The sequence below is a fragment of the Rhineura floridana genome, chromosome 8 (assembly GCF_030035675.1).
Source record: "Rhineura floridana isolate rRhiFlo1 chromosome 8, rRhiFlo1.hap2, whole genome shotgun sequence".
Lineage (NCBI taxonomy): Eukaryota > Metazoa > Chordata > Lepidosauria > Squamata > Rhineuridae > Rhineura > Rhineura floridana.
In genome coordinates this window covers 133,920,303-133,947,533 of record NC_084487.1, presented here as the reverse complement: position 1 = coordinate 133,947,533, position 27,231 = coordinate 133,920,303, and the positions used below count along the sequence as shown (strand labels likewise).

The following is a 27,231-nucleotide window of genomic DNA, read 5'->3' as shown; positions in this document are numbered from 1 at the left end:
GCAATAATACCATCAATAGCCTGCTGTAATGAGTTTGCGAGACACTTCCAAGATAAGATCACGAACATCCGCCGGGACCTTGACTCCAATATTGTAGCAGTTGAGCCTAATGAGGTGTCCGGAGCACAGTCTTGTCCTGTTTTATTGGATGAGTTTCAGCTGGTACAGCTCGAGGATGTGGACAAGGTGCTCGGACAGGTGCGGGTGACCACTTCTGCTCTGGATCCTTGCCCCTCGTGGCTAATAAAAGCTAGCAGGAACGGAACAGCCAGATGGGCCAAGGAGGTGATCAATGCCTCCCTACGAGAGGGAGTGGTACCACCCTGCCTGAAACAGGCAGTGGTGAGACCGCTCCTAAAGAAACCCTCCTTGGACCCTGAAAATTTTGACAACTATAGACCGGTAGAAAATGTTCCGTTCTTGGGCAAGGTCTTAGAGCGTGTGGTCGCTCGCCAGCTCCAGGCTCTCTTGGATGAAACTGATTATCTGGATCCATGTCAATCGGGCTTTCGGCCGGGGTTTGGTACAGAAACAGCCTTGGTCGCCCTGTATGATGACCTCTGTCGGGAGAAAGACAGAGGGAGTGTAACTCTGTTGGTTCTCCTTGATCTCTCAGCGGCTTTTGATACCATTGACCATGGTATCCTTCTGGGACGTCTTGCGGACTTAGGAGTTGGAGGCACTGCTTGGCAGTGGCTGTGCTCCTACCTCGAGAATCGTCTCCAGAAGTTGATGCTTGGGGAGCATTACTCGAACCCCTAGATACTCCAATATGGGGTCCCACAGGATTCAGTTCTGTCCCCCATGCTCTTTAATATCTATATGAAGCCGCTGGGTGAGGTCATTAGGAGATTTGGAGTGCGTTTCCAGCAATATGCTGATGATACGCAGCTCTACTTCTCCTTTTCATCTTCCTCAGGTGAGGCTGTTAATGTATTAAACCGCTGCCTGGCCGTGATAATGGACTGGATGAGAGCTAACAAACTGAGACTCAATCCTGACAAGACTGAGATGCTGTTGGTGGGGGGGCTCTCTGCCCAGATGGATGATGTCCGACCTGCCCTAGATGGGGTTACACTCCCCCTAAAGGAGCAGGTCCATAGTTTGGGGGTCTTATTAGATCCGCTCCTGTCACTGGAGGCTCAAGTAGCCTCGGTGGCACGGAATGCGTTCTACCAGCTTCGGCTGGTAGCCCAACTATGACCCTATCTGGAGAGGGAGAACCTCGCCACAGTTATCCATGCTCTGGTAACCTCTAGATTGGACTACTGTAATGCACTCTACGTAGGGTTACCTCTGAAGACGGTTCGGAAACTTCAGCTGGTGCAGAATGCTGCGGCCAGAGTCCTTACTGGGACTAAAAAATTTGATCATATAACACCTGTTCTGGCCCAGCTGCACTGGCTACCAATATGTTTCTGGGCCAGATTCAAAGTGTTGGTTCTTACCTATAAAGCCCTTAACGGCATCGGACCGCAATACCTGGCGGAACGCCTCTCCCGCTATGTACCTACCTGGTCACTGCGCTCGACGTCGAAGGCCCTTCTCCGTGTCCCAACGCATAAGGAGGCACGGAGAACGACAACTAGAGCTAGGGCCTTCTTGGTGGTGGCCCCCGAACTATGGAACGCCCTCCCTGATGAGATACGCCTGGCGCCTTCTCTGTTATCTTTTCGGCGCCAGGTAAAGACCTACCTCTTTGCCCAGGCATTTTAAAAATTTTAAAAATTTTAAAATGTGGATTTAAATTTGGAATTTTAATTATGTTTTATTGTGTATTGTATTGTATTTACATCCGCTTGTATTTTAATCTGTTTTATTATGCTGTTCACCGCCCTGGGAGCTTATTGCTATAAGGCGGTCTAGAAATGTAATAAAATAAATAAATAAATAAATAAATAAATTAAATCCACTAGCCCAGTCTCTCTCTCTCTCTCTCTCCTGATTCTTCCCCACTTTCCTGCCTTGTTACATAAATCATTAAAGACACATTACACACACATTATCACTTCTGCTTTGAAGTGCGTGCCTTAGGAACTTCAACTGTATACCCCATTAGGGCTGTAGATTGATCCCAGTGTAATCACCATGTCTTTCTCTATTTTTGTATAAACTTTATTTTCTTGCAGGTATCAATTCTCCAAATAACACCAAGATTTCTTATACGTGAACATCCGATACTGTTGTAACTAAATACGAACAAAATTTAACAAAAATATACAAGAGAACAAAACCTCTCAAGATACATATCCAGAAACAAGACTACGTGTTATCTAGCTGGCAAGAAAACAATCCACGTCACCTGACTAACTAGTCATTACTACAATTAGACATATTTCCAGATTTTCCAGGCTTCTCTGGATGGGCGATGAGCAAATGAATCTTCAGAAGTATATTCAATAAATAGATGCCAAATTATATAAAGAGAGTCTGGAGTTTCTTTTCCTAGTCTTGACTTTAGTTCATGTGTGTGCTTTTCCATTATGGCGATATTCCATAAGCAATTGTACCAATGTCCAATTGAGAGATTTGTTGTTTTCCATAGTGATGCAATTGTCATCTTTGCTGCCAGTCATGTAAATTATAAGTTCTTTAGAGAGAAGTTTCACATGTAAATAATCAAAAATGTTTAATAACAATTTGGGGGGAAATGCAAAGTGTTCTTGAGATGTCTAACATTTCATTATAAATCAGCAACCAAAAGTCTTGTACCCACTCACATTCCCACCACAAATGAAAATATGTTCTGATCTTCCCACAGCCCCTCCAACAAAGCGGAGAGACCGTTGAGAACATATGTGAGATTTGGACAGGTGTGCGATACCAGAGATGTACCAGTTTTAATAAGTGTTCTTTTATGTAACTAGAAACAGATTCACTAATAGGCAAAAATCCTTGCTGTTTAAGAATGTACCTATAGCCCACAGATATTTCCATCAAACTTTAATACCTGCCATCTCCAAAGATGAAGAATTATATTTAAACCAGACATATTCAAAGTGACCATCTGAACTATATCATCTTAATAATGTTGCTTCCTCCCTGCTAAAACAAGATCAGCACAGCACATATCTTGTTTCTGTTATTTGGGCTGATTGCAGGTGTTGCCACCACTCACCATATGCTCAGAGGCACATGTTACCAAATTCGTCCAAGCTACACAGGCAGTGGTTTGGACTGTGAAAGACCAACCCAAATGGTGTTTGCATTTTGAGCAATTTGTAGGGCTGTCCAATATCTCAGAGAGGAGGTCAGGTCTCCTGCTCCCCTGATGCATTTACTATAGCTGCCCAATTTCCCTGCTTTTTAAAGTTTTATAGAAATATCTGTTGGCTATAAACAGATAAACAGCAAAGATTTTTGCCTATTAGTGAATTTCTCTCCTTTTTAATCCAGGAGGTAAGAAATGGGATCCTGTGCAAGCTTGCTGAGAATGGATTGATCATTTGCATGCTTATTGAGTTCAGTGGTATTTACTCCCCTGCAATCATGCTTAGGATAGGTGAAACTGACCACAGGGGATGGGGGGGAGGAGGAAGAGGAGGAGGGAGGGGAGGAAAGGCAGAGGGGAGGACTGGGATGGGAGCAGGCAGGAGGGGGAGGGGAGGAGGACAGGTTTGATCATTTGCATGTTTATTGAGTTCAGTGCGATTTACTCCCATGCAATCATGCGTAGGATAGGTAAAACTGACCGGGGGAGGGGGAGAGGGAGGGAGGGAGGGCTGGAGTGGGCAAGGGAGAAGGAAGAAGGAAGAGGGGGGAGGAGGAAGGGAGAGGACAGGGGAAGGAGGGGAAAAGCAGGTCTGATCATTTGCATGCTTATTGAGTTCAATGGGATTTACTCCTATGCAATCATGGTTAGAATAGGAAAAACTGACCATGGGGGATGAGGGTGAAGGAGCATATTGGAGGGGGGCAAAGGAAGGGAGAGGGGAGGGCAGGTTGATCATTTGCATGCTTATAGAGTTCAATGGTAATGTTGCACGCCTTCCCCAATCTGCGAGTGGTGAGATTTCCGGGGTCCCTGCACTGCTCCAGGGTTTGGTTTCCTTTGGGAAAGAAAGTCAGCAGAGACTGCGGTGTCTTTATGAAATATGGTTTATTTATTTACACACATTCCAACCTGAGCTTCAAAATGGAGGGATTCAAGGCATCAGCAGTCCAATATCCAGCTTTTCCATCTGGGTTGCAGGAGGCACCCCAATGGCCATGGTGCAGAGAGCCAGTCTCTCCACCTGCCTTCCAGTTCCCAGCAATTCTCTAGACACAACTCAAAACTACAAGCCTCTGCCGGGCTCCAGGAAGGGGGGGGATGCTCTCCTGAAGAGTTTCAATGACAAAAGGGTCTTTCTGGCCCATTCACCGTTGCTGGGCAACTGATAGGCCCATTATCTTACCTGGCCAATCCATTTGGTTAACAAAGGAGAGACTCATCTGACCAGCAGAGTGAGTTTTTGTCCCCAAGGCATAGGATTCCAAATCAGAGGTTGGAAGGGGACCCACAGGAATCATCCATCCCAACCCCCATGCTCATAACAGTATTTACTTGTGTGCAATCATGCTTAAGATAGGTAAAACTGACCATGGGGAGGAGGAAGGGGAGGAGGAGGAAGGAGGGAATTGGAAGGGGATGGGGAGGGAGGGGCAAAGGAAGGGGCAAGAGGTAGGGGATAGGAGGAAGAAGGGAGGGTGGGTTTGATCTAGGGTTGCCAGGCTCAGGGCCTGAGAATGATTCTGTATCTTTAAGAGAAGAGAAAATTCAGCCAAGTGCAGGATTTCTTGCAACACTGTAATGGGAAAAACCCTAAGGTGAAATTCTCCCTTCCCCCTGCACAACTTTTAAAGATATAGAAGACCTCTTGGACACTGGGCCTGGCAACCCTAGTTTGATCATTTGCATACTTTTTGAGTTCAATGGGATTTATTTCTGTGCAACCATGTTTGAGAATAGAAATGGATTGCCTTCAAGTCGACCAAACCTATGGTGACCCTTTGATTAGGGTTTTCATGGTAAATGGTATTCAGAGGTGGTTTTACCATTGCCTTCCTCTGAGGCTGAGAGGCAGTGACTGGCACAAGGTCACCCAGTGAGCTTCATGGCTGTGTGGGGATTCGAACCCTGGTCTCCCAGGTCCTAGTCCAACACTGACCTGGGGGAGGGGGAGGGGAGGAGATTGGGTGGGTGGGCACTGGGCAGAGGGGAAGCCCCTTTCCTTTCCAAAAGGAAAACACTGTGAACAGTATCATTGCTTTTCAGCATTTCCCCCACCTTTTTACATGTAGCCTCCCACCCAAATTCAAACCAAAGCTGTCCCTGGCCACATCCACACCAGGCCTTTATTTCACTTTGGACAGTCATGGCTTCTCTCAAAGAATACTGGGGTATGTAGTTAGTGAAGGGTGCTGAGAGTTGCTAGGAGACGCCCTGTTCCTTCACAGACCTTCAGTCAGAGTGGCTGACTATTAAGCCAGTCTGGCCATTGGAGCTCTCTCAGGGGAATAGGAGTCTCCTCTCAGCACCCTTCCAAACTACACTTCCCAGGATTCTTTGAGGGAAGCCATGACTGTCTCACGTGAAATCAAAGTCTGGTGTGGGTGTGGCCCCTTGATTAGCCAAGCCCAGCAGCTGTGAGGCTTTTAGAACACTGACAGTTGGTTCTTACTGAGCATGCCCGCCCTTATCATAGGGTTGAATGCTAAATTTCTTAAATTAATTAAAAATCAGCCAGGCATTTTTTTAACTTAAACCGCAGAAGATGAAGGTCAGAGTATGGGGCAACGTCAGTATTAGGATTACAGGTACTCTATGAACATGGCTGATTTTTAATGAATTTCAACAGATTATGAGAACTCTCAGAGAAAAAAGTCCAAAAGGGCTCTGGGGTTCTTTTCTCTCTTTTTAGACTTTGAACTCTCTGTTCTCTCTGACTGTTTTGTGTATCGCCATGAAAATTTACAGGGTTGTTAAGCAAGCATTTCTGAGTTTAGGACTATAAGTTTTGTAAGGTTTTGTTTTGAAATTAGTTTATGGGAAGCATCAGAATGGCATGGGGGTATTTTCAATTTAACATTGCAGAATGTGAAAAATCCCCACTGGCTATAGTATACAGCCACTCTCGTGGCTGTATAATTTAAACGGACATTCCTCCCATAATCTATTCCAGTCTCCAGGTTGATTTCAGACTCTAAATCTAATTCCCATTGGTCTTTCAATGAAAGAGTAGATGTTAAAGATTCGTAGAGTAATATTGAGTATATTTTAGAGACTAAGCCTTTATCTCCCCTATGCATATCCTGGTGTAACTGCTCAAATAGTGTGATGGGTCTTGTTGCTTGTTGTGTAACAATCAGTCAGCAAAATGAAACTGCGTACTTGAGCAACCGTTAGCCGATTCAATTTTATGCCTTGTAATGTAAGTTTTAATTGTTCAGATGAGAGCAGAACTGAGTTTATATAGAAGTCACACAATTTGTACAGTCCTTTGGCGCTCCAATTCTTTATGTAATCACCATTTCTCTGATTTCTCCTTTCACAAAAATATACTTCCCCCTAGGAAGAGTGCATAAATCAAATGAAACCAGAGGGCATTACTTGGCTACTAAGATTGCCATCCTCCTTACCTTGGAGGAGCAAAATTGTTCCACTAGCAAGGAGTCCTTCAATACCATTCAACACCCCTCCTTCATGTGCCTTCTGATGAGAGGCTTATCCCTCTTAAGAGCAGCCATCAACCTGGTCCATTTCACTGGTGACCAGAGCCCCTCTACATTAAAAGAAAGTACTTTCAAATTATCCATGATTTAACGATACCTTATGCTCTTTGCCCCCTTAGACACTGGTCTCCTGACATGTTTGGTCTTAGCTCCTTCCTTATGATTTACACATTCTCCTCCATAATCCTTAATAAAAATGATATTGCAAAACTGATTTTCTTCCTGACCAGTCCCAACTTGATTAACCTTCAAACATAAAAATACTTTGGTAACTCAGTTCAGAATCAATTGTATAACTGTCTGAGTTGAACTGTCAATGTCACATCATTTCTCATTGCCATCTGAACTTTCATGGAATTGCAGGGACTTTTGCTGCTCAGTCCTCGTCTAGGGCAACCCACCCCACCCCTTTATCCTGCCTCTTCTCTCTCCCCCACCCCCAGGACTACTGGCATTGACCTCACATTCTTTTTTAGTTGCAGGCTCCAGTCTGGCTCCCTCTCCTCCTATGCATCTTCTCCCTGGACATATTGCAAAACCTCCAGCCTCAATTCTTTCAACATGATCTCTACTTGGGATCACATTACTGCTGCATATACCTGCTCTTCATCCTGACAATTAACTTAAATGGAACCCTCCATAAGAAAGCTACTTCAGCCTCCTGTCACAGCTTCACAAAGAACAGCAACCTTCTTTGTAAAGTCTCCAGCAATAGATCCTGAAAAATGAGTGTGAGTACATCCTGATATTTTAAGATCCTGAGATTTCTTAGTGCCTGAAAAGACTGAAGGTTTCAGGCTGAAGTTTTCCCCCAGTCCTACTTGGAGACACCAGGGATTTAACCAGAACTTTTTGTATGCAAAGCATGTGTTCTGCCACTGAGCTACTGCCTTTAAAATATGATTCCAGACTCTTCACTCCTCAAATATGAAATACTTAATGGAATACCAATCAAAACATACAATTATGTCTCTAGGCCAGAGCTTGGAAGTAACTCGTTATTTTTAACGAGTTACTTGTAATTTGTTACAATTTTAAATAATGAGTGGGGCTGCAACTTTAATGTTTCCACGTTAGGTTGGACATTACTTGGGGGCGGGAACAAGGGGAAGTCAGCTCCTGGCTGTGATTGGTTAACACAAGACATGTGCCTCACACTGATTGGACCTCTGCGCAGACTCTCTCTTCCCTCATGATCTGTGTTAGGAGGCATGAGGGAAGAGGTGAATAGGCAGGGCCTGCTAGCGTCTGAGAGGAAAAAATGGACGCCAGAGGAAAAAGCCAGGGCAAGGACAACGGAGAAGGCAGCAGCAGAATGGCGAAGAGCTGTGGAGGTGAGTGATGATGATATGTGTGTGTGTGTGTGTGTGTGTGCCCCCCGTGGCCCCTTCCGCCCTCCCGTGGCATTTTCCCCCCCACCCCCCCACGGCCCCTTCTGACCCCCCACTGCCTCTCCTTGCCTCGTTGCCGCCCCCTCCATCAATCACAAGGCACTTCTGAAACTTCAGCCTATCAGAGCTTGGAAAAGTTACTTTTTTGAACTACAACTCCCATCAGCCCTAGGCAACATGGCCACTGGATTAGGCTGATGGGAGCTGTAGTTCAAAAAAGTAACTTTTCCAAGCTCTGGTACTTCTCTTCCTTTCCCCCCTTTTTGAACTCTCCCCCTTGTTCCCATGCATACTGTGCTGTATTTATCCAGACAGAGCACTCCTGCCTTTTAAAATGCCGGCTAGCTTTTTATTGTATATTTATTTGAACTCCATCTTTCTTTTTATTTGTATTTTTGTCCTGTTTAATCACAAGACTGAATTGTATGTGGGACAATTACTGTCTCAGTAATAATAATAATAATAATAATAATAATAATAAAAATAAAAAATCATTAGGCGTATAATAAATGGCTTAAGGCTGATTTTTTTGTTCTTGGCAGAGATGAGGTGAGAAGTAGGGTCCTTGCAGCTCCTCCTCTCAATCCCCCAGCTCTCAAACTCATGTTCTGTGAGAAAGAGAGAGATTCCCAGTCCCAAAGAGAGAGAGACTGTTGACAATCTCTGCTAATATCTATACAAATGTACGTAACATGCATCACCTGAACTCACATGATCTAGAGTTACCTTAGATCTTGCAAGATTTGCAAATGAGAAGCAATAGGGTTTTATATTAGTTCTGATTGTCTATTGGGCTATCATAGGTTATATGTTTTTTTCATTTTCTATGGCAAAAACTCCAACTTCAGTGGAATTTATGTGATGTGTTCTAATCATTTGAATTTGGCTAATGAATGCTTTATTCTTTCATCAGAACTTTAGCAGTAGTACTAAAATATTAATAAAAAAGAAAAGGGAAAGAAAAAATACTTTACATACATCATTCAGCTGTATTGCTAATTATAGATATAGATATAAAAGATAAACGGCATTTTGTCAAAAGTATTTTTGTCTACATTTTATACCTCATCCTTGGTTTTCCAAGCTTGGCATGGAATGCTTCTCATACAGAATTAATTTGAAATGCTGCATATTTATTATCATAATCATCATATTCAAAATAAAAAATATATGTACCGCCTTCAAGTTGATTCCAACTTATGGTGACCCTATGAATAGGGTTTTCATGAGGCTGAGAGGCAGTGACTGGCCCAAGGTCACTCAGTGAGCTTCATGGCTATGTGGGGATTTGAACTCTAGTCTCATTTTGTTCTCACAACAACCCTGTGAGATAGTAGGTTAGACTGGCCCAGGCAGGGTTATTTAGTGAGCAAAAATGATGCAAATAGGATCTCTTTTAATTGTGCTATTGACCTGCTTACTTCCACTCTGACTGGGGCATCTTGCAGCATGGGGAAGAGATGGGGGCACATCACAGCTGAAGTTCACCCACATAGGAGCATTATCTCTTGTTTATTACAGAGACGCCTGTTGCAGGTTTTGCTGCTGAGAGCAGCAGTCAGTTAGTGCGGCCACTTGAGTCACAGCTTGTTGATCCTGAGGAGGCAAAACTAGAAAGTGAGGTTCAGAAAGGAGGCCCTGTGCACGAGGAGGAGGAGGGCATGAAGCAGTGCCAGTTGCCCACAGCCACATCTGCAGAACAGCAAGTACCATGGTTTGGCTTTGAGAAAGCTTGTACATTTGTGAGCCAGAGTGGGAAAAATGTTGTTGTACGATGCAATTACTGACTTCCAAGGATCAAAAATCTGAGATCAGCTGTTTCCTCCTCATCCAATGTGAAGAAACATTTTGAGGTAAGCCTTTGTCATGCTGGTCCTCAAAGACTGTCTATTGTCTATTTATGTTTAAATTGTGAAGTTCCTCTTCCATTTTTTCTTGGATTCATGCTTTGTTCTTCCTCAGAGGGCACACCCTGAGAAGCTGAGAGCAATTGAAGAAGCAATAAAGGCAAGGAGACGTGGCCTTCCTGAACCAATGCATGACACCCCTCCTCCCAAAATGCTGAAGCAGCAGCATACAACCCTTGAGAGGTGGGGATCTGGCAGGGAGCCTGTCACCCAGAGCAATCTCGACAGGAGAATCATTGATTTCATTGTAGAGGAGACATTACCACTTCAGACTGTGGACAAACCATCATTCATCAATCTGGTTCGCATTGGACTCCCCAAAGATCTCACCATCATATGTGCCAAGACTCTGAGAGACAGAATTGAGAAGAGAGCATGCCACATGAGAGAAACTCTTGCAAACCGAATGGGTGCTGTGGCATATAAAGCAACCACTGCAGATTGTTGGACCAATGGCAAGAAGAGTTACTTTGGGGTAACAGCCCACTGGATCAACCCAACTACCCTGAAACGTGAGGTCGGGGCCTTGGCTTGTAAGCGTCTGAAGGGGCGTCATACATACGATGTCCTTTCAAAAGCACTGCATGATGTACATGTGCAGTACAGGATCCACAACAAAGTTATGTGCACTACTACAGACAATGGCTCCAACTTTGTGAAAGCGTTCAGAGTTTTCATGGCCAAAGAACCAGTGGAAGCTGCAGGCACCAGTGACGATGATGGTGATAACCAGGAGGAGGAGGAGGCTGAGGTGGAGTTTGTGCCTATCTGTGAGATCCTGGACACAGGACCTGAGGCAGAGGAAGAAGCTGCAGACTCAGGAGAGGATTTTGTTTTACCACCACACCAGAGATGTGCTGGCCACACCCTCAACCTTGTGGCAACACAAGACATAGAGGCCATGCTTTCTGACTCCTCCAAAAGTAGTCTTCTTGGTCCTTTCAAGAAACAGTTTTGTTCCTTGATGGGAAAGTGCAGCAAGTTGTGGTCCAAGCAGAACCAGTCAGCCCAGATTGCTGAGTATATCCGTGCGCAATGTGGTGTGTATCTGAAGGTACCGAATAAGACCAGGTGGAATTCCACCTTTGATGCGTTGAAGCAACTACATGAGCTCCTGTCAACTGTGCCACTAAAAATGCATGCCATAATGGACTGCTGCTCCTTGTCCAGGATCACAGCTGCTGAGATTGAAGTGGTACAGGAATACACAGAGATTATGGAGCCACTAGCCCAGTCCGTAGATATCCTGCAATGGGAGAACGGCATGTTCATGGGGTATTTGCTACCAACGCTCTGCAATCTGGACCGCAAGTTAGAAGGACTGGAAAACAAACCTGAGAGGTACACATACTGTTTTCAGCTGCTGAGAGGTGTGCGCGAAGCCCCAAGAAAGCGGTTTGCAGCTATCTGGGAGGACAAGAGGCTTCTTCTGGCAGCCTGCCTACACCCTTGCTTCAAACTAGATTGGCTGGAATCGTGTCAGGCCACCACCCATACCAACAAGTAAGAACATTAGGGAAGCCCTTTGGGTGGATTACTCCAAGGGAAATGTTGTCTCAAGGGAGGCATCAGAGGGCTTAAGGTGGTAGGCAGGGGCTGGGCCTTTTCTTCCTGGGGCTCCTCATCACAACCTTGGGTTGCTGCAGGTAATCCTTAAGGGTCTGCTGTGCTGCCCCATGAGTGTGGTGACTTGGTCACCTTCCTACCTTCCATGTCATCATCCGCAGGCTCAGGCTGGACCCTGAACCAGGGGACATGACAAGCATCAGGAAATGAAGAGCAGATGATGGTTTCCTAACATATATGTGTTAACATATCCTCTCTCTTTCTTAGATACACAATGGAAGCCTTGTTGAAAGCTGAAATAAAGATGGGTGTACTTAATGAGGACAGTGATCAGTCTTCAGATAAAGACCAGGAAGGAGATGACTTAGAAGATGACTTCTTTAACTTTCTGCCCCAGGGCAAGAAGTCAGCAGTGGACACTGCTGAGGAGGAACTGGTGAGGTACCTGAGGTCTCCCAGCAGGGAAGTGTCATCACTCCATGGCTTTCCACGTGTGCTGCGGTGTTTTTTGCAGCACAACACAGGCATGCCTTCAAGCGCCGCAGTAGAACGCCTGTTCAGTACTGGTGGCAACGTAATGACTGTAAAAAGACATTCCTTGTCTGACATGCTCTTTGAGCATCTTGTTCTTTTGAGACATAACAGAAACATATTATAAAAGCATTTCAAGTGTAAAATTTGATTTCAAGAGTTGGGGTATCTTCATTGCTTGGGGGGATATGAGATTCTGTTATGCCATTATGTTAATCTTATGGATAATTTTTTTTATTCTACTACCCCCTGTGTGTGTGTGTTTATTTTTTAATATTGTTTTAGGCTTCTTAGATGTGCAGCAGCCAAGGCCAGCACCTTGTAGGAGTTTTTTTAAAAAAGTAACTGAAATGTAATTGCAGTGATTACTTTTGAGAAAAAGTAAAGTAATCAGTTACTTTCAGAGCAGTTGTAATTGTAACGGTAATTACTACTTTTTTGGGCCAAGTAATTGTAACTGTAATTTATTACTTTTAAAAGTAATCGTCCAAGCTCTGCTCTAGGCTCCTGCCATTTTTGGCTTCTGCCTCAGTGCCCTCTATATCTTCAAACTTGAGCTCAAGATCTGGGGCCAGACAACTGATAAGGTTCCTCCTGTGCCCAATAATTCTTCTCCAAGTGCAACTTAAGCTCTCCAGTTCCAGTTTAGCTACTGCTGTCTGATGATCTGTGTCCAGGTTAAGTGTTTTATCTGACATTTCAACAATGTCATCAAGGTACCTTGAGAGTTAGAATATCTTCCCTTCTACGTGCGTTAATGCAACCAAACCATTTCCATGACTCCTCCATGGAATCCTTGGGATTCTTCTTGCCTAGCTGCAGTAACTCTCCAGTTGAGTTCAGACTTCTCCACAGTGGAAAGATAGGAAGCCGTCTTATACCAAGCCAGACCATATAGCTCAGCACTGTCAACACTGGCAGCAGCTCTTGAGGGCTTCAGGCTGACGTTTTCCCCAGTCCTACCTGGAGACACCACGGATTTAACCAGAACTTTTTGTATGCAAAGCATGTGTTCTACCATTGAGCAATTGCCCTTAAAATATGATTCCAGACTCTTCACTGCTCAAATACGCTCTCCATTGCACACCCACTGCTTTGTTTGTCTCAGAGCAGCTCTTTATGTTGGATTTCCTGCAGTTTATTAATCTAGGCTGTTCTGCTTGAGGAATTTCAAGACTATGCTGCCATCTCAAGTTGACAGTTGGACACACCCTCCCTTTGAACATTTTTTAAAAGCACCATATAAATATGACTACTATTCCTACTGCAAAATAGAAATTGGAGAAAGAAAATATGTATCCATTAGATCCCATAATTTTCTTTCCTGTGATTGCTCCTAGAACACAGGCTTACGTTCTTTGTCTTAAGTCTGTACTAAACAGTACAAAACCCAGAAGAAATCACCAAAGAAGAGATGGTTGGTTTTGTTAAAGAAACCTGCTTTGCAAGTGGGTAGTTTTGAAGTGATAAGGTGCTTAACTCTTTTCACACTTGTGAGATTAGACCCTAAGTAAACAGCTAGCTGTGTTTCCATAGTACTGATCTTGGAAAGGCAGGGGAGTCCTCACCTCATGTTTGTGATGGTATGCCTAATGGGATGCATTCTCTACTCTGTAAGGTGGGGTCTAGGGATGCCCTATCAGCTGGAATTCTCCTTAGCACATTTTCAAGCTGCCCTTGCAGCTCATGAGGACTAAAAACAAATGCTTAAAAATGAAATTCAGGAGTCTGAGGAGCCATTATGCTCTCTATTATATCTTGTGCTATATGCAGGAAATCAAACTGCTGCAAAATCACTTTTGTTCACCTTTTGGAGTATTACATTTGGCTTTTCTCCAGGTTTTAGGATAACAGGGAGTGCACTTGATCTGCCTTTTCTTATTTTTTCAGGCTTGATGGCAATCTTCTTCCTAAAGAATAACAATGGAGAAAATTAATCAATGACAGTGCAAACATTGTCATATTATTCTATATTTATAAATATAAGTTGAACATATTTGTGGAAATTATTCTGACTATCCTTAGAAGAATTTTTATAATGCAGAAAAATATGGTTCATGAGTTGCATCAAGAAACATAATTTCATTTAGGAGATGGATTTGGTCATAACATGCTGATGAAGAAAAGTGTGTGTGCATGTGTGTGGAAGGATAGGGAGACATATGCACTCACCAAATAAGATAAAACAAATGCATGAAGGGCAATATTAACCAAGGGATGAGGGGAGTGGCTTGCTATAGTATTTTTAAAAAATGAAGAAAAGAATGGATATTTTTGCTTTCTTAAGGTTTAATTTTGCTATACATTTTACTCAAGAGGTATTATCATTATAATCCTCTATAATACATGGTGCTTTATGCAGTGGTAGTTAACATGGTGTCCTCAAGATACTGTTTTACTACAATTGCCATCAGTCCCAGTCAACATGGGCAATGGTCAAAGACGATGTAGTCAAACAGCATTTGGAGGGCACTATGTTAACTGCCCCTGTGTGAGGAGAAGTTGGGGAGGTATCCTCTCCAGTGCACTGAGGTGCTGGTAATCCAACCAAGTGACTGTGTTGGACCAGAAGTCATGTTGCAGGGAGACTGCGCTGAGGATGCAGTGCCATTCAGCCTAACATTGGATGAAGGCAGGGTAAAAGACTCAGTGGGTGTAGCTGCCAGCCACTGGGAATGAGAAGGGGAAACAGGAGCTTACAAACTGACATACAGGAGAGGAAGCAGAAGAGGCAATAGCAGAATGAGGATGAGTGGAAGCCCGTGAGAGAGGAGAGTAAGACAGGAGTCTGGCATGAAAGAGAGAGTAAGGATGAGAGTGGAGGGACTGGAATGGAGGACAGGAAGGGAACATACATGTGTGAGTGAGGAGGAGGAGGAGGAGGAGGAGGAAGTGGAGAGCCAGAAAGTAAACAGGCAAAAACCAGGGAAAATGACAAGAGACAGGATTAAGACATTGACCAAGTAGGAATAAGGAAACAAGCATCACCTGTGGTTGATAGTGAGTGAAAGCATTACCAAAGCATTACCAAAGAGGGAGGAAACAGATTAAGAGAGGAATGAGGTTTGTAAAACTGGGGGCCGCATTCCTCAGTGGCAGGCTAAGTGGCAGGAGTGTAAATAAACAGACCTCAGCGTGTGCCCACTGATGAGAAGAACCCGAATCTCAAAAGGAGGAGGGGGGAGGTCACTGGCTGTAAGAGACATGCTACCGTTCTGAAGGCACCAGGATCCACAAGTAAGTAACGTAGGAATCCTCACACCCTGCTTTACAGGGATACACACAAAAAGGTAGGAGCTTAAAGAGTTCACAATAAAGGAACAAATTCAGCCAAGTACAGGTTTTCTTGCAACACTGTAATGGGAAAACCACAAGGTGAAATTCTCCCTCCCCCCTGCACAACTTTTAAAGTTACAGAAGACCTCTTGGAGGCTGTGTTGGAATGTATGAGGTTCAACTCCAACTTGTGGGTTGAGGCTGCATGGGGTTAAGAAGGGTAGCTAGGGAGGAGACCTCTTGGTTGGCAGGCTATCCCTATCCCTTTGATCTCCTGCTGTCTTTTCCTTCCTGCTAGACTGATATGCAAAGGATGTTGATCCCAGTTCCTTCCCTCCTTCCCAGTCTTCTTCTTTCTTTCTCGAGAGGGGAGCAGACATCTTTCCTTTGTCTCTCCCTCTCATCCAGCATGAGGGCGAGTACTGGGCTCAGTGCTCGTTGCTTCAACTTAGCTAGTTAGCTAGATATAGGACTCTTTCCTATTAAGCATGTACTTCCAGAATAAAGTAGTTATTTCTTATTTTAAAGCTTAAAACCTCTGTCTGACTAATTTGCAGGAAAGGTAGAATCTTAGCAAAGATTCAAACACACACACGTAAGCTCGCTCAATACTCTCTGTTCCGCTATGCAACTCTGCAGGGTCCTACAGGACATTGGGCCCAGTCTCCTATAGGCTGGGCCTGGCAACCCTAGTTTGATCATATGCATACTTTTTGAGTTCAATGGGATTTATTTCTGTGCAACCATGTTTGAAAATGGAAATGGTTGCACTTCAAGTCGACCGAACTTATGGCAACCCTTTGAATAGGGTTTTCATGGTAAACAATATTCAGAGGGGGTTTTACCATTCCCTTCCTCTGAAGCTGAGAGGCAGTGACTGGCACCAGGTCACCCAGGGAGCTTCATGGCTGTGTGGGGATTCAAACCCTGGTCTCCCAGGTCCTAGTCCAACACTGACCTGGGGGAGGGGGGAGATTGGGTGGGTGGGCACTGGGCAGAAGGGAAGCCCCTTTCCTTTCCAAAAGGAAAACATTGTGAACAGTATCATTGCTTTTCAGCATTTCCCCCACCTTTTTATTCTACAGCAGGCACATGTAGCCTCCCACCCAAATTTAAACCAAAGCTGTTCCTGGCCACATCCACACCAGGCCTTTATTTCACTTTGGACAGTCATGGCTTCTCTCAAAGAATACTGGGGTATGTAGTTAGTGAAGGGTGCTGAGCGTTGCTAGGAGACGCTCTGTTCTCCTCACAGACCTTCAATCAGAGTGGCTGACTATTAAACCAATCTGGCCACTGAAGCTCTCTCAGGGGAATAGGAGTCTCCTCTCAGCACCCTTCACAAACTACCAGGATTCTCTGAGGGAAGCCACGACTGGCTCAAGTGAAAACAAAGTCTGGTGTGGGCGTGGCCTCCTGATTAGCCAAGCCCAGCAGCTGTGAGGCTTTTAGAACACTGACAGTTGGTTCTTACTGAGCATGCCCGCCCTTATCATAGGGTTGAATGCTAAATTTCTTAAATTAATTAAAAATCAGCCAGGCATTTTTTTAACTTAAACCACAGAAGATGAAGGTCAGAGTATGGGGCAACGTCAGTATTAGGATTACAGGTACTCTATGAACATGGCTGATTTTTAATGAATTTCAACAGATTATGAGAACTCTCAGAGAAAAAAGTCCAAAAGGGCTCTGGGGTTCTTTTCTCTCTTTTTAGACTTTGAACTCTGTTCTCTCTGACTGTTTTGTGTATCGCCATGAAAATTTACAGGGTTGTTAAGCAAGCATTTCTGAGTTCAGGATTATAAATTTTGTACGGTTTTGTTTTGAAATGAGTTTATGGGAAGCATCAGAATGGCATGGGGGTTATTTTCAATTTAACATTGCGGAATGTGGAAAATCCCCGCTGGCTATAGTATACAGCTGCTGTTGTGGCTGTATAATCCATGTGGGGCTGGTGGATTCTTTGGGTCATCCTGATTACTTACATACTGAATAAAGCAATACCAAGTATTAGTAAATTTGTCACAGTCCACTTGGTTTTTGTGTGATTTTAATCTGAGTAAGTTTTCCATTAAAGCATGCTTTTAAAACAGCATCGTTCATATTCTAATTCAGTATAGCAAATATACTGTACTGTGATATTACACAGTGTGCTATATTTTTACATTTCAACTACTAGACGACTTTGTTGACAGACTCTAAGTTTGGTATGTGAGTAAGCAGTTTGTTCCCTTTTCTCCTCATGGTTTGGTTGTAAAATATGTATAGCAATTTGATAAGGATTAAGTAATGATTTGCTTTATGTTTATTTGTTGTAGCCCCTGACGAAGGCCCAGGTTTATGTGGCCGAAACGTGTTGGGCACATGCTTTTTTACTTTTTCAAATAAAATCATTGGAACCTTTTTATCTGCATTTTCTTTTCCTTCCTGCTAGACTGATATGCAAAGGATGTTTGCATATCTGGCCCCAGAGCCTACGGCATCCTGGGTTTTCCCCCCTCCTTTCTCCGTTCCCAGTTTATGTACAACCAGGTACCCTGTACTGGTTAACATGGAGTAGAACAGTGCTTTTGGCAGCAACATATGCTACCCAGCCCTATGTTTTCTGCTAATGTGTAAATAGGGATGGGGGATTTGCAAAGCTGAAATGATGGTTTTTAATCTGTTGCTTTGCTTCTGCAATTACTCCAACAGTTGCAAAGGAAAAGCAGCAGAATAATGATGTTTTGAGCAATCCATCGCAATTTCTCCCACCCAACTTCTGTCCTGCCATGTTGCATTTGCATATGCGAACATACCAACATGCAAATGCAACATGAAAACCCACAGTTGGCACCAAACATGTAGTTCTGCTCTTAGTGGCAGATCTGGGTTTGCCATGCATAATATGTGAATCAACCCTCAATGGAATTCTGTATATATGTACTACAGCAGTGAAACACTTAGTGCTTCATTCTTTGCACAGGTATAGAGTTAGAAATAAAAATATAGCTTGAAATTTGTATTTTAACCTACTTTAATATTTATAGTGAGAGGTTCAGATCCACGATGCAAACACACAATTTGAATCCTAACAATGTATAAAATTCTTTTAAAGCCATGTCCTTAAGCAGCTTTTTGAAAGGCTCATAACTTTTTTTTCATCCTGACAACATTAGTAGCAGCTTCAGGAAGCCTAAAATACTCTTCCTGCCTATAACGGAGATCACCTTTAGTCTAAAGTTCTCATACTTCGGGGAATAATTTCTCCCCCCTCCAGACTATATATCAACAAATCTCCAGTGGAAGTTCTGTGACGATTGTGACATCAGACTACCGTCAAAATTCTGACTTGGAAGTCAGAGTTCCAGAACATGTCTAAAATCATGTAGATACTGTCATTTCTACCTTATTTTATCTTTTAAATCCTCTCCTATAAAGATAGATTTCAAGGCACCCTACCCCATGCGTAAATATATACAAATAACTTTTAATTGATATTTTGCTATCCTTTAATGGTGCCCCAAAATCTGCAACCTTAGGCAGACCATCTCACTTTGCCTAACAGGATTAGCCCTCCTCTTATTCTTGTTAAAATTTATAAAACACATTGTGGAAAAAATCAATCTTAAATAGTAAAGCTACAACAGAAGTGGCCGGCTAGTGGGAAAATAAATGGACTTTCCATTGATGACTGGTTGAAACTGGAATGATGATAATGATAATAATTTGACATGGTGCAAAGAAAGACAATTCATAGAATAATTTTTCCTAGTTAACTGGACTTAGTCTGCTATCTTTTGGAATTTGTGATAATTAGACTATATTCTTGTATTTTTTTTACAGTTTTAAAAATTATTATTGTACTTTGTTCTTCCTTTAAAAACTAAGTAATAATTCTGTAGGTACAAGCAGAGGAAATGAAAGAACTACATGACTTCACTTTCATTAAAATAAATTAACCTAAGGAAAACAAATGCAAAGTGGCCCCAACAGTATGGGTGTGACCACACATTTCTGCTGACAAAAGGAATAATCCCAAAAGAGATTATTTTCTTGATGGACTTTTTCACATTGTACTTCTGGCCAGGCACAGCATATCTAGAATATCAAGAAAAAATATTTCTACAGGCCTTCACAATTCCCACAGTTGCAATCCTAAAGCTGAATCAAGTTGAGGCTCAAACAAAATCTGCAGTTTGCACCAAATAGCTTGTATATTTTAAACTATTTTCTTACATGAAGAAAAAAATGTTACAGCATGGCAAATTCTCATTTATGTTACTAATAAACTGTAACACTCTTTCTCAGTATACTGTAGACCAGTGGGGAACCTGTTTTTGGCTCTGGGGCCAGATCTTTACACCATCATATGACTGGCAGGTGGGTTGTCCCACCCACCTGTCAAAATCCCTCACCCTTTGCTAGCCTACCCCTGTGTCTCTGTCCCATCAATAATCTTTAATTATTTAATTAATAGCTGGAAAAAGCAGCTTCCACTGCACTCCTTGAGCAAGGTGTGCTCCTACTGTACATCAGCTGATGGGGGGTTGGGAATACACTTTGCTCCGGCAAAGGATCAGGAGCCCCCTTTAAGCACCTGATTGTTCCTTTGAAGCCCTGCTATCACCTCCCACACCCCTGATGTCATGTATGATGCCAGATGTAGGGTGGGAGAGTGTGGCTTTCCCAAAATGGCTAGGAGGACCAAATGGGGAGGATTACTGGACCAAGGTTCTTCACCCTTGCTATAGACCTTATTGTATACAAATATTATCCCACTACTTCACCAACTAACTGCAGTATTATTTAAGCAAGAATGCAATAATACAAGCAAGATGTGACATAACTCACAAAAACCAATAGCTCAAAGACTTGGTGAAATAGGAAGGTCTTAACTGCTCTTCTCAAATGGGCAATAGCTCAGACCTTGTGCCATCCTTTTGGGGATGGGGGATTCAACAAGCCAAGGACCGTCACCAAAATGACTCTGATTAATTAATTAAAATTTTACCTTTGAGTGTAATAGAACCAATACCCTTGATCTTACTTCCTAGAAAAGATTATATAGGAAAAGATATGCCATCCTTTTGCAATAATCTAAAAGCAGCGAATGTTTAAATTTCCCTACCGTGAGAGAACTGGTTGAGATGTTATTAACTGTGGAACCAAGGCATTCATCTTGTTTTCTGAACATTCCTCCATTGACCTTAATACAGATAGAAAGGTCTTCCATGAGATTTCCAATGAATCACCAGTTTCTACACTGGGAGCCCCAGAAAGACTCAGGTTGCATGGAGTAGGGCAAGCAACTGTTCTTGGTGCACCTGAACACCCAGTTCTATCCTGAAAATCGCCTGTCTCCAACTTACGCTCGGCAGTAGGTCTTTGCTTATTTTGCTCAATGAGTGATATCTTCTTTTTCTGTGGCATTCCCACTATACTCAAGAACTCATCCCAAGAACAGCAAACTCCAGGGTTGCAAGAATGCCAGCCACCAGTTGAACTCAGTGTGAAATCAAAATCAAAGTAGTAGCATCCTTCTGTATCATTTCAGTTTTGCCAATTTTATTTTTTCTCAGTATTTATAGCATCCAGAGACGACAATGGGACCTAGTGGGTACATGACAGGCCAGTAGAATTTCACAGGTGATGTATCTGTGATGTAACAGTGTTGTGTATGAAAGGCTGGAATTCTTGAGAATATGATGATCAAGCTTCATGAAACTACCAAGCTGTCATCAACAAGTAGGCATGTGGAAAGTAGTCGAAGCCCTGTTTAACCACTTCCTACTTGCTGTCTTCCTCTGATTAAATTATCTGCAATGTACAACCAGGTTCCTCTAGAACCGTTGCAGGAAAAGTGTAACCACCAAGAAAAGGGCTTTTTGGTAGTGGCACACCAGCTATGCAACAGCCTTTCCAGGAGTGCTTGTCTGGCATCCTTCGGTGCAAGATGAAGACCTTTTTGTTCACCTAGATCAGGTGTGGGAAACCTTTGCCCCCCTTCCCGATTTGTTGAATAACAATTCCCATCAATCCTGGGCATTGCTGGGGCTGATAGGAGTTGTAGTTCAGCAACAGCTAGAGGGTCAAAGGTTCCCCTTTTAAGTAACTTAGGTCAGGGCTGGAGAAACTTCTTGGACCAAGGGCCAATTTTCAAATGTTGAGAAAGTGCTGATGGTGCCAGCCACAAAGTGTTTGCCATGGGGTCATGGCATAACACAAATTATAAAGTATAGTTATTCCTCCTCCTCTCTCTCCCCCCCCCCATGCTTACCATGGGAAGGGAAGTCAGCTATGTTGTTCTGGTAGATAACAGTTACTAAGGCACAAAACCTGTTTTTCCCATTACCAACCCAAAGCCAAAGCCTAGGCTGCCATCCTGTATCCACTTACCAGGACTAAGCTCCGTTAAACACAAAGAGACTTACTTCTGAAGTAGACATGCATACTATTGTATTGTAAATGAACTCTACAGTGAATTCTTAATGAGTGCCTGGCTTTAGGGCCTGCACAGCAGGAGACATGCCTAAGCCTCTTTGCAAAGTTTTCACATTCTGCATTTCCCATTTGGAGAGGGGATTTTTTAACATCCACCCACATTTATTATGTAATAGTGTATTTCCAATTTCTATGTATGGATGTGAAAGTTGGACAGTGAAAAAAGCAGATAAGAGAAAAATCAATTCATTTGAAATGTGGTGTTGGAGAAGAGCTTTGCGCATACCATGGACTGTGAAAAAAGACAAATAATTGGGTGTTAGAACAAATTAAACCAGAACTATCACTAGAAGCTAAAATGATGAAACTGAGGTTATCATATTTTGGACACATCATGAGAAGACAGGATTCACTAGAAAAGACAATAATGCTTGGAAAAACAGACGGGAGTAGAAAAAGAGGAAGGCCAAACAAGAGATGGATTGATTCCATAAAGGAAGCCACAGTCCTGACCTTACAAGATCTGAACAGGGTGGTTCAGGACAGATGCTCTTGGAGGTCGCTGATTCATAGGGTCTCCATAAGTCGTAGTCGACCTGGAGGCACATAACAACAACAGTGTATGCAGAAAATAACTTTGAGGGAATACCTGATCTCAGATGAACTGATAAGATGCATTCTGGTTGCTAGGTAACAAAAGAAAAATAGGCAAACTACAGAGATTCCAGGGGCTACCAGAAAGTAAGACAGAAGCAGGAAAAAGTGCACTGAAGGGGAAAAGAAGGAAGCAACATTTTAGGACCCCAGGGATTCCTATTGCATGTACCATCCCAACAACTCACTTATCAGACACAGCTGACTTCACTCAGTGGTTAAAAGTACCGACAGGCAGGAGCAGTGGTCTCATTTCACAGATATCATTGAGAAAGGCACCAGCACCGTTTGTTTCTAGGAGGGCTAGGGACTTGCTTACTTGACGTCCAGGCGTTCGTTAAGAAAATGGAGTTATTTTGCTGTTAACAGTTGTATCGCCATAATCAGGACCAGCGGGACTGAACTCACTTCCCATGGTAAACATGTGGCTATGCAGAGGGGGAGAGGAGAAGCAGCAATAACAGTATTCTCTCTAATGTTGTGTGACACTGTGCCCCCCATGGCAGTCATGCTGTGTTATGCCACACCATTCCCATAAGGGGAGAGAATCTCACACGTAAGTATTCTCCACCTCACCTTCTTTAAAAGCAGAATGGTGTGAGGGGCATGAGAGCTTAATGGGACATCTTCATGGCTTCTGTCTAGTCCTGAATTTCTGATCCAGCTCTTATATTGGGTTCCTTGTATCCTATGCCTACAGCTGAACATGCTGTACTGGTGCTCGCTTGAATAAAGCTTTCTCTCTTACTTTTAAGTAAGAGCCTCTGCCATGTGTCTTGGGGTGGGAGCTAGGACATCTGGTTCATCAGGAAGTCTCAAGCAATGAAACAGCAGGGAAGGCAGCTAGAATGCAAATGGAACCCTATTTGGGATGAATCAGATGAAAAGATTAGAGCCTACTCTGTAGCAAAGATGGTGAGGAGAGATTGAATCTCTACTACAATTGTGTCCATGCAGTACCATTCACTGAAATTGTTCCATATAGTAAGGGCTCCCAGCCCCCCAAAAACACAACAACAAAGGCTCTTGCTTGGAAGTAAGGAAGAAATTGTTATTGAAATAAAGTAACAGTACAAACTCAGCAGCAGCCAAAGAGTTATTACAGTCCCCAAGCGATGGGGGGACTCGCTGGGCTAGGAGCAGGTGCAAAACTCAAGAATCTCAAAATAAAATCTTGAAAGTTAATAGTCATTAGGGGAAAGGGAGGGAAAGGGAGTTAAAAGGTTTTTTGTATTATTTTGTAACTAAATACATGTTAATGGAAAATGGAAATAAAAATAAATTAAAAAACCCTCAAGAATCTAAGATTAGGGAAAAGAAGTTCAAGACTGCACAGGAGATACACAGTTGCCACAATGAATGCCCATGCTTACTCGCCAAACTTTGAAAGTTGAGGTGTGGTGTACTTCTTCAAGGAATTCCCATGCCTTGTGGGAATGTGAAGCTTGCAGGAGCACACTGCATCTAGGTGGGTGGGTCTGTTCCCTTCTTCGTAGGCATTGCCTGGTCCTGGGAGACAAGGCTGAGCCCACCTCCCCTTCTGAATCCTGCTCATTCAGCCCAAGCTGAGGATCAGTGCCCTCCCCAGACCCTGATGATGCTCTCCCCTTCCCAGAAGAGAAGGGGAAAGCAAGGACTCCTACCTCTCCACCAAGAGCTGCCAGATTCAGGGAAAGGGGAGGACCTCCCACCATGACCCTCTGTTCCAGTATCTCAGCCTCCCCTCCTCAATCCTCCTTCATCTTCCTCCACAGCCTACCAACTGAAGCCTGAGCCCGATGGCACCTTGGGGCTCATTACACTCCTTTTACGAGGCCCCAGAATGAACTTTCTAATGATTCTGTTCATTAGAGTAGGTCGTGACGGCTCGTGGTTGGGTTTGGACCTAACATTTTAAAATTTACGTCCTGTACTTGGGTTGCCTTTGAAGGCTATTCAGAAACTTTAACTGATGCAGATCCAACAGCCAGATTATTAATTGATACCCATCATAATGAATACTATGTAGAAAAACCAGGTGGTTTCATTCCAGGTGCAATTCAAAGTGCTGGTTTTAACTTAATTTGCACTAGACCAAAGTATACGAAAAAATGCCTTCTCCCATAGATGATCTCTGTGTAACAGTATTCTATCAAGGACCCACTCCAAGTGCCCTGCCTTCAGTCATGAAACAAGTGGCTCCCCTCAAACGTGTTATTCTAGCACTTGTTTTGATTTTTTCTATATGCTAGTTGAAAATTGTTTTATTTATCAAAGTTTTAGTGTATTTTAATTGTTATTAACTGTTTGTGTTTAACCTACCCAGGGCTGCGGCTTTGAATTTATAACTGCTTTTTAAAAATAATCTTTTTCCCCCCGTGTTATATTGTTTGTTTACGTAAGTTGGCTCAACTTCAATTTGATGAGAGTTGGGTAAAACACTTTAAAATTCATTACATGTCAAAAGGCTGTACCAGAATCGCAATGTATATTTGCTATCAAAGAAGAAAAAAACAACAGCTTCTGGGGGAAAGAATTTGGAATGAAGTAATATTTGCATTTAGTGCTTTTCATGCCTTCCAGTTCTCGATTCCAAATCTCCTCCAAGTGCTCCATCCCCATAGGGTTCCACATGTGTTTTTTTCATAAATCTGGACTGGGAAGTATTACTTGGGGGGGGGTTAGGGATTGTCAGTCAAAGTACAGAGCAACCTTTCCCCCCTGCCACTTCCCTGCGCCAGATTTTCCCTCTACAATATGCTTTTATTATTAATGATTGAATGATGGTGATATGATGATGAAGCGGAAGCAGCAGCAACAGCAGCACAGTGCTTTACTTCACAGATGTAATATTCAGAGCTTCTTTAAACATTTGCAATTGGATTTTCCCCCTGAAGAGTGTAATATGGGCCGAAGACAAACATTTATAAATTATAGTGACTACTGTAGTCCTAGCCATGATTTATAGAAGTACATACTACCTTGTACTAAATGGCAGAAGAAAATGATACGGTAACTTAAAGGAAGATTACCAGGAGACTGGGAAGAGTCCCCTAAACATCAGGGCATAAGCATATCTTCCAATAATATTTCTGTGGCAGTAGACAAACTTTGTAGTTCAGTCCTGGGAAATCAAAATCATGCTTGGGAAAATACAATAAAAAAAGCCATATGTGAAATATCCAAATAGGTGCATGGAAAAGACCAGAAGCCAGCAAAAAGGCAGATGCTAAGAGGATAGAATGGTGTTTGGTAATGTAAGGCAAACATTTTAAAAGACAATGGCAAGAATGGTAATTGAATAACATCTCTGTTTGGGAGCAATTTTAAAAAGAAATTAACATGATGAAATCATTGGGGTAGAACAGTTTAGTAACACTGCTTCAGTAAGGGACAGATTTGTGCATTGCCAGCATATTTTTCTATGGTTAAGTAAATAATAGGAAGGACAGGATTTAGCTAGTGACTCTGTTAGAGTTTGGGAATTCCTGTATGTGAACATCTTTAAATGATATCAATGCTTAACGGACACTCTAGGAAAAATGAAATTGCCATTTACCGTTATTTCCTTAACCATTTATACCTGACATAGAAAAATGAAATCTCAAGTCCTTCTGTGCTATTTCCCCAGCCTGCAAGCTTAACAATCCACACAAGAAAGCTTCTGATTCAATATTTTAGGATCAGAGAAGTAGATGGGACTTCTGATTCTGGAAACATTAAAGCAAATGATGAATGTCAATACAAGACCAGTACCTAGTTCAAGAACATTTATGCCAGCACATTAGCACTCTGATGTAGACTGCTCATCATTTTGCTAGCTTGAATCCAACTCGATTCACCTACGATGCAACCTTTTGTAATCCCCTGTCCCCCCAATGAAAGAAAGAAAAAAGGAGAAAAAAAGAAAAATCTAAAAGATAAAAAGCAACATTGTATTTTATTCAGAAGTTTTATTGCTCCCAAGTGAATGATGTGCTGCAAGTATATATCCAAACTGGAATACAGAAATACTGGAGCACTTTTCTTCAAAGCAAACTGAAACTGAACCAGTCATTTTGTGTACTTCAGGAGCCAATGGTGTGAACCAAGGAAAACTGAAAATGGTGAAGACAAGCAACTTTTTTGCTATTTCTACAAATATTTTATTTCAGTTCTTAAAAGTCACAATGATACATAATATATTTTTATTAACAAAATCCATACTTAAATGCAAACATCAGATAATAGTTCTTACAAATATCTGAGTAATAGTATGTGGCAGTTTGAGGCAGGGCAAAAGTATCAATTCCTGAAAACCATGTTTTTTATCAAAAGGATGACGATACCAAGGTATAACTTCAAGATTGTTTTTAGCTAAATATCCAAGGTACACAAGTCAACTGTGACATGATACACTGAGTATTTATAATGTTTAAAAATGCAACCTCTAGACACCACAGAATTTAAGGAATCTTAAAGAGACCATCTTGACTGCAAGACCCTCTCCCTGCTTGCTGGCCTCTTTCCACCTGGCCTGGAAGGGTGGGGCCTTGACTGGCTGCAGCTGCAAAAGGTATCACTACCTGAAGATGCCAGAGACCACCTTGACTCTGGGGTGTTGTTTAGGGGCTTCTGTTTGGGTAAAAGTTTAATTTCTGATTGTTGGATTCTTGTTTTGCTGTTATTGGGATTATGCTTCTGTATTTTATTGTTGGATTTTATTAGGAATTATAAGGATGTATCAATTTATTGTATGTTTTTTATGATGTTTTTGTTAACTTACTGACCATTTGAATTTATTTCTTACA

General features: G+C 42.6%; 1 protein-coding gene across 1 annotated transcript in view; it reads right to left on the bottom strand.

Annotated features, from left to right (window-relative positions):
* The window catches only part of DYRK4 (dual specificity tyrosine phosphorylation regulated kinase 4), a 110,250-nt gene extending 89,453 nt beyond the window's left edge, over positions 1-20,797 (bottom strand). Inside the window, exons 1-2 of the mRNA XM_061637885.1 lie at positions 20,496-20,797; positions 13,917-14,019 (exon numbers count right to left, since the gene is read on the bottom strand). Coding sequence (XP_061493869.1) covers positions 13,917-14,019; positions 20,496-20,797 — 405 coding nt within the window. The remainder of the gene's footprint in view (positions 1-13,916; positions 14,020-20,495) is intronic.
* Positions 20,798-27,231: the final 6,434 nt, after the last annotated feature.